Genomic DNA, 9,014 nt, shown 5'->3' with positions numbered 1-9,014 from the left:
CGATCCCCCCCTCCCCCTCTCCGATCCCCCTCCCCCTCTCCGATCCCCCCTCCCCCTCTCCGATCCCCCCTCCCCCTCTCCGATCCCCCCTCCCCCTCTCCGATCCCCCCTCCCCCTCTCCGCTCCCCCCTCCCCCTCTCCGCTCACCCTCTCTGCTCCTCCCTCCTCCTCTGTGCTCTCCCCCCTCGCCCCCTCTCTCAGACGGACCCCCTGCAGAAGGTGATAGACTACGTGGCGGACAGACTGGAGGTTGATGCTGCTCGAGTTCTGCTCCTCCTGAAGGAGGCGGAGGTGTCGAGTTCAGAGACACCCGAGTCTCAGAACATCAGCGTGGCCGACATCCTCGGTGAGTCGACTCGGTGCGAGGGGCCGTGACTCGGTGCGAGGGGCCGTGACTCGGTGCGAGGGGCCGTGACTCGGTGCGAGGGGCGAGGGGCTGTGACTCGGTGCGAGGGGCTGTGACTCGGGGCGAGGGGCCGTGACTCGGGGCGAGGGGCCGTGACTCGGTGCGAGGGGCGAGGGGCTGTGACTCGGTGCGAGGGGCTGTGACTCGGTGCGAGGGGCTGTGACTCGGTGCGAGGGGCCGTGACTCGGTGCGAGGGGCGAGGGGCTGTGACTCGGTGCGAGGGGCTGTGACTCGGGGCGAGGGGCCGTGACTCGGGGCGAGGGGCCGTGACTCGGGGCGAGGGGCCGTGACTCGGCGCGAGGGGCCGTGACTCGGCGCGAGGGGCCGTGACTCGGCGCGAGGGGCCGTGACTCGGCGCGAGGGGCCGTGACTCGGCGCGAGGGGCCGCGACTCGGTGCGAGGGGCCGCGACTCTGGCACACTCTGGCACACACACACACTCACTGACGCACACTGGCACCCACACAAACTCTTACTGGCGCACACTGGCACACACACACTCTCACTGAGGCACACTGGCACACACACTCTCTCACTGAGGCATACTGGCACACACACACTCTCACTGACGCACACTGGCGCACACACACTCACTGACGCACAATCTGGCGCACACACTCTTACTGGCGCACACACACACTGGCACACACACACTCTCACTGGCGCGCACACACTGTCACTGGCACACACACACTGTCACTGGCACACACACACTCTCACTGGCGCACACACACTGTCACTGGCACACACACACTCTCACTGGCACACACACACTCTCACTGGCACACACACACTGTCACTGGCACACACACACTGTCACTGGCACACACACACTGTCACTGGCACACACACACTCTCACTGGCGCACACACTCTCCCTGGCGCGCGCTCTCCCGCACAGTCGCGCTCTCACGCGCACAGTCGCGCTCTCACACACGCACTGTCGCTTCTCTCACACACACAGTCGCTCTCTCTCACACACACACAGTCGCTCTCTCTCACACACACACAGTCGCGCTCTCTCGCACACGGTCGCGCTCTCTCGCACACGGTCGCGCTCTCTCGCACACGGTCGCGCTCTCTCGCACACGGTCGCGCTCTCACGCACACGGTCGCGCTCTCACGCACACGGTCGCGCTCTCACGCACAGTCGCTCTCTCTCACACACACACAGTCGTTCTCTCTCACACACACAGTCGTTCTCTCTCACACACACACAGTCGCGCTCTCTCACACACACAGTCGCTCTCTCTCACACACACAGTCGTTCTCTCTCACACACACAGTCGTTCTCTCTCACACACACAGTCGTTCTCACACACACACAGTCGTTCTCTCTCACACACACACAGTCGTTCTCTCTCACACACACACACAGTCGCTCTCTCACACACACACACAGTCGTTCTCTCTCACACACACACAGTCGCGCTCTCACACACAGTCGCGCTCTCTCACACACACACAGTCGTTCTCTCTCACACACACACAGTCGCTTTCTCTCTCACACACACACAGTCGCTCTCTCTCACACACACACAGTCACCCTCTCTCACACACAGACACACACACACACACACACACACACACACACGCAGCCGAGACGCTGTCCCTTGTGTGGGGAGGACACTTGCTCCCCTCCCGGGGCTGACTGTGAACTGTCTTTTCAGATTGCTTTGTGATGTCTGAATATCGCACTCAGCTGGTGGAGGGTGAGGACAGGATCTGCCTGCGAGTGCGAGGAGTGGAGAAGAGCTCCTTCCAGCTCATCACCATTGGAAAGGTCAGCATGGAGGGGGGAGGGGGTCAAGGGAGGGGGCCGGGTTGAGGGGAGGGGAACGAGAGGAGGGGGGGGCGGGGGAGGGGCCAAGAGGAGGGGGTGTGGGGGGTGGAGGGAGGGCGAGGGGAACGAGAGGAGGGGAGGGGAACAAGAGGAGGGGGGTGCGGGGGAGGAGTCGAGAGGAGGGGGTGTGGGGGGGTGGGGGCCGAGGGGGAGGGGGGCCAGTGTGAAAGTGGGATGTGGGGAGAGGATGAGATGATGCCGGGCAGGGGTAGGCCTGGAGGGGGCGACTGACGAACACACTATCTGCCCCGCGCACAGCTTTAAGGGGAGGTGGGGATGGGGCTGGGGGGTGGGTGTGTTTCAGGTTTGAGGGACAGGGGAGGGGAATTTCTGAAGTGTGTTCAGGAGAATTTTCTGCAGCAAGTCTCCTGTCCAAAGAGGAAGGAGGAAGTTCCAGATCCAACCCTGGGCAAGGAAGCGGGGCCAGGGGGGACTTGGGAAGAGTGATCATAACACTGTGAGGATTAGTTATAAAGAAGAACAAACAATAATTTACTATAAAAGTATTGTACTGGAGGAAGGCCGATTTCAGTGTGTGACTGAGTTACCTGAGCCAGATAAATACAATTCAAATAACTCTGGAATGATCAAGTAGATTCCAGTCTGTAACTCACTCCCGGGTATCTGTTATTCTATATATAAACCACACCGATCCCCTCGATTAGATTCCAGTCTGTAACTCACTCCCGGGTATCTGTTATTCTATATATAAACCACCCCGAACCCCTCGATTAGATTCCAGTCTGTAACTCCTCCCGGGTATCTGTTATTCTATATATAAACCACCCCGAGCCCCTCGATTAGATTCCAGTCTGTAACTCACTCCCGGGTATCTGTTATTCTATATATAAACCACCCTGAACCCCTCGATTAGATTCCAGTCTGTAATTCACTCCCGGGTATCTGTTATTCTATATATAAACCACCCTGAACACCTCGATTAGATTCCAGTCTGTAACTCACTCCCGGGTATCTGTTATTCTGTATATAAACCACCCAAACCCCTCGATTAGATTCCAGTGTGTAACTCACTCCCGGGTATCTGTTATTCTATATATAAACCACCCTGAACCCCTCGATTAGATTCCAGTCTGTAACTCACTCCCGGATATCTGTTATTCTGTATATAAACCACCCAAACCCCTCGATTAGATTCCAGTTTGTAACTCACTCCCGGGTATCTGTTATTCTGTATATAAACCACCCTGAACACCTCGATTAGATTCCAGTCTGTAACTCACTCCCGGGTATCTGTTATTCTGTATATAAACCACCCAAACCCCTCGATTAGATTCCAGTTTGTAACTCACTCCCGGGTATCTGTTATTCTATATATAAACCACCCTGAACCCCTCGATTAGATTCCAGTCTGTGACTCACTCCCGGGTATCTGTTATTCTATATATAAACCACCCCGAGTCCCCTGATTAAGGTCCAGTCTGTCGCCCTCTGACTCTGTTCTCTCTCTCCCGCGACAGGCAGAGTCGATGAAGAGGCTGATGGATGATTATAAGAAGAGGATGGGGCTGCCGCGCTGTCAAATGACCTTTCACTTTGACGGCACCGAGTTGTCGGAGAGCAGCACCCCGCAGGAGAATGACATGGAGAGTGACGATGTCATTGACGTCCGGGTGTGCTCTCGCTGAATGTTGGCCGTGTGAGTGTGTGTGTGTCTGTGTGTGTGTGTGTGGGTGTGCGGAAAGTAGCAATCATTTCTGTCGCTGGAGACCAGGGCGGATGTTGTACATACTGACTACGGGGTAGGGGGGGCACCGTGTCCTGGTCTGGCGAGGCTTCCTGTAGTTGAATAGCTGCTGCGGCCTGGCTCCCTGTCTCGTCACCCTGGCTCGTCCGGTTCCAGCTGTTTGATTGTCGTTAACTGTACAGGGGCCGCTTTCCAGCCAATTGTGTGGAGTCTTATCTTTCCAATTCCTCCCATAAAGAGAGAGATTCTATTTACTCTGCTTGTGTTGTGGCCGTTTTAACCCTGAGGTTCGCCCCCAGCTCGGCAGACGTGGGGGGAGGGGCAGGGGGAACGGGTGGGGCTGACCACCGTACCATCTTTCTCAGTGAAGTCATCAAAGGCCACTTGCTGGCGCTACCTCAGTCAAACTGGTCACCGCATGCAAGAGGCGATGTCATCGAAAATGGCCACTTCCAATTGGTACCCCAATAGAAATGGCCGCCGTGTCTTGGAAGTGACATCATCAAAAATGGCCACTTCCAATTGGTACCCCAATAGAAATGGCCGCCGCGTCTTGGAAGTGACATCATCAAAAATGGCCACTTCCGGGTGGGGACCCAAGTCCAAATGGCCACCCCACACAGGAAGTGTTCTGGACGAAGAAGTGCACCATGGTCACCGCGCCCCGGAAGCAATGTAATCAAAAATGGCCACTTCCAGGGGCTACCCCAATCGCAATGGCCACTGCGCCCAGGAAGTGACGTCGTCAAAAGTGGCCGGTGCTACTTCAATCAAAATGGTCACCGCAGGCAGGAAGTGATGTCGTCCAAAGTGGCCAGTTCCAATTGGTACCCAAATTCAAATGGTCACCGTATCCAGGAAGTGACATCACCAGAAATGTTCACTTCCAGGAGGCACTCCAATAAAAATGGCCACTGTATCCAGGAAGTGATGTCGTCAATAATGGCCACACTTCCAGGTGTTGTTACCCAAGGCCACCCCTTGGAGGGAGTGTTGTGAACAAAGAAGTGGCCTCACCCACACAGCGACCTCATTGAAATGGTAGCATGAGGCAGCGAGAGACATGGAAGGGTGTGAGTGTGAGACATGTCACTGTCCAATGTGAGGGGGAGAGACACTGGAAACCAACAGAAAGACTCGATGGGATTTCAACACATGTCTCCAGCTCTCGTTCACTGACCCAGTGACTGAACAAATATGCAGCCGCAGCCAGTAGACATTTCAATATCCTAAACCGTCCTAATGACATTCTTACATCCTGACACACGGCCACAGAGATAGGGAGGGTTGTAGGGGCTGGAGGAGGTTACAGAGATAGGGAGGGTTGTAGGGGCTGGAGGAGGTTACAGAGATAGGGAGGGTTGTAGGGGCTGGAGGAGGTTACAGAGATATGGGTGTAGTACCCCTCCTGTTTCCCCATTGGAGAGATTGCCTGGAGGTTGTAGTTTGGGGTGTGAGGAGGGGAGATTGTTTCAGACTCTGCAATGTGGACACTGGCTGGTGTTCTCAGACTCTGATCCCATTCCCAATGGGAGGGAGGGAGGGGGTGAAACGTGATGTTCTCTGCCTTGCATTGTCCATGTTCAGCCCCACACATTGGATCTCGCTCCAGTGTGGGGGTTTGTTTTTAATGTAACGATGCCTCCAGGAAAGTTTCCTCCATCTCACACACCGATTCTTCATGTGGGGAACAAACATTGGGAACACGGTCGTTTCAAATGAAGCAGAATTTATTTATTGATTGATGTGTTTGGTTTAACCTCTTTGGAAGCCTTTATTCACACCGGGTCAGTGCAGGGACTGGAAGGCAGGGCTTTGTAAACCATTCCCATGTTGGTCTGCACTCCTGTAGGTTACAGTGACACCGAGAGAGGGAGGAGCCGGGTGGTAACCCAAATGCACACACCCGCAGTTACCCTGCCCCTCCTGAAACTCAGTACCAGCTCCAACAGAATTGGTCAGGGAGAGTTTGCCTTACAGGAGCTCTGGGCAAACAGGGGCAGCCTTCCCCAGGACACAGTGACCACGCCGAGGCTGGGTCCCAGCTCCATTATTGTGGGGACTGGGGAACAGACCGAGAGCACAGGGATTCAGGGGGTTCTGTTCCTATAGAGAATCGTGTCACTGCCTCAGCTGGTCAACCTGACACACACACACAACATAACACACACAAACATATACACACAAACAGACACACAGACACCTTTACCAATCTACCCTCTGCTAGATACTGTCAGAATTACACACACACATATACACAAACAACGATTTACCAATCTAACCTCTGCTGGATACTGTCAAAATCACAGACACACAAAGTCACGCATACAGACACACTCAAAACATCTTTACCACTCTATCCTCTGCTGGACACTGTCAGAATCACGCACACTCAAACACCTTTACAATGCCACCCTCTGCTGGACACTGTCAGAATGTCTCTCACACACACAGCTTTACCAATCAACCCTCTGCTGGACAATGTCAGAATCACACACAAACACACACCTTTACCAATGTACTCACTGCTGGGCAATGTCAGAGTGACACACACGCACACACATACATACATCTTTAACAATCAACCCTCTGCTGGACACTGTCAGGATCACACACACACACACACCTTTACCAATCTACCCTCTGATGGACACTTTCAGAATCACACACACACACACACACAAACACCTTTACCAATCTACCCTCTGATGGTCACTGTCAGAATCACACACACACACACACACCTTTACCAATCTACCCTCTGCTGGACACTGTCAGAATCACACACACACACACCTTTACCAATCTACCCTCTGCTGGACACTGTCAGAATCACACACACACACACACCTTTACCAATCTACACTCTGCTGGACACTGTCAGAATCACACACACACCTTTACCAATCTACCCTCTGCTGGACAATGTCAGAATCACACACACACACACCTTTACCAATCTACCCTCTGCTGGACACTGTCAGAATCACACACACACACACCTTTACCAATCTACCCTCTGCTGGATACTGTCAGAATCACACACACACACACAAACATCTTTACCAATCTACCCTCTGATGGTCACTGTCAGAATCACACACACACACACACAAACATCTTTACCAATCTACCCTCTGATGGTCACTGTCAGAATCACATGCACACACACCTTTACCAATCTACCCTCTGCTGTACAATGTCAGAATCACACACAAACACACACCTTTACCAATGTACTCTCTGCTGGACAATGTCAGAATCACACACAAACACACACCTTTACCAATCTACCCTCTGCTGGACAATGTCAGAATCACACACACACACACCTTTACCAATCTACCCTCTACTGGACACTGTCAAAATCACACACACACACACCTTTATCAATCTACTCTCTGCTGGACACTGTTCAGAATCACACACACACACGCATACACACACACACACACACACACACCTTTACCAATCTACCCTCTGCTGGACACTGTCAGAATCACACACACGCACACACACCTTTACCAATCTACCCTCTGCTGTACAATGTCAGAATCACACACAAACACACACCTTTACCAATGTACTCTCTGCTGGACAATGTCAGAATCACACACAAACACACACCTTTACCAATCTACCCTCCGATGGACACTGTCAGAATCACACACACACACACCTTTACCAATCTACCCTCTGCTGGACAATGTCAGAATCACACACAAACACACACCTTTACCAATGTACTCACTGCTGGACAATGTCAGAATCACACACAAACACACACCTTTACCAATCTACCCTCTGCTGGACAATGTCAGAATCACACACACACACACCTTTACCAATCTACCCTCTGATGGACACTGTCAGAATCACACACACACACACCTTTATCAATCTATCCTCTGCTGGACAATGTCAGAATCACACACAAACACACACCTTTACCAATGTACTCTCTGCGGGACAATGTCAGAAAGACACACACATACATCATTAACAATCAACCCTCTGCTGGACAATGTCAGAATCACACACACGCCTTTACCAATCTACCCTCTGCTGCACACTATTAGAATCACATACACATACACTCACACCTTTACCAATCTACTCTCTGCTGGATTACTGTCAGAATCACACACACACCTTTACCAATCTACCCTCTGCCAGACACTATCAGAAACACACACACACAAACACCTTTACCAATCTACCCTCTGATGGACACTGTCAGAATCACACACACACACACACCTTTATCAATCAACCCTCTGCTGGATTACTGTCAGAATCACACACACACACCTTCACCAATCCACCCTCTGCTGGACACTGTCAGAATCACACACACACACCTTTACCAATCTACCCTCTGATGGACACTGTCAGAATCACACACACACACAGACACCTTTACCAATCTACCCTCTGCTGCACACTATTAGAATCACATACACATACACTCACACCTTTACCAATCTACTCTCTGCAGGATTACTGTCAGAATCACACACACACCTTTACCAATCCACACTCTGCCAGACACAGTCAGAAACACACACACACAAACGCCTTTACCAATCAACCCTCCGCTGGACACTGTCAGAAACACACACACACACACCTTTACCAATCGACTCTCTGCTGGACATTGTCAGCATCACACACACACACACGCCTTTACCAATCTACCCTCTGCTGCACACTGTCAGAATCACACACACACACACACAAACACACCTTTACCAATCTACCCTCTGCTGAACACTGTCAGAATCACACACACACACACACACACCTTTACCAATCTACCCTCTGATGGACACTGTCAGAATCACACACACACACACACACACACAGCCCTTTACCAATGAACCCTCTGCTGGACAATGTCAGAATCACACACACACCTTTACCAATCTACCCTCTGCCAGACACTATCAGAAACACACACACACAAACACCTTTACCAATCTACCCTCTGATGGACACTGTCAGAATCACACACACACACACACCTTTATCAATCAACCCTCTGCTGGATTACTGTCAGAAT

The 9,014-nt window shown here is 52.3% G+C and overlaps 1 protein-coding gene across 1 annotated transcript; it reads left to right on the top strand.

The window, feature by feature from the left end:
- Nucleotides 1–201: 201 nt before the first annotated feature.
- LOC144677544 (NFATC2-interacting protein-like) lies at nt 202–4,211 on the top strand (the record flags this gene model as incomplete). Its single annotated transcript, XM_078537612.1, has 3 exons — nt 202–346; nt 2,075–2,187; nt 3,726–4,211. Coding segments are annotated over 3 exons (426 nt in total), but the record flags the coding sequence as incomplete, so codon positions are not given.
- Between the last annotated feature and the right edge of the window lie 4,803 nt (nt 4,212–9,014).

This window comes from Cetorhinus maximus, unplaced genomic scaffold, assembly GCF_964194155.1.
Source record: "Cetorhinus maximus unplaced genomic scaffold, sCetMax3.hap1.1 HAP1_SCAFFOLD_2654, whole genome shotgun sequence".
NCBI classification, from domain to species: Eukaryota; Metazoa; Chordata; class Chondrichthyes; order Lamniformes; family Cetorhinidae; genus Cetorhinus; species Cetorhinus maximus.
The sequence above is the reverse complement of the archived record's forward strand: the minus strand, read 5'-3'. Positions and strand labels throughout refer to the sequence as shown.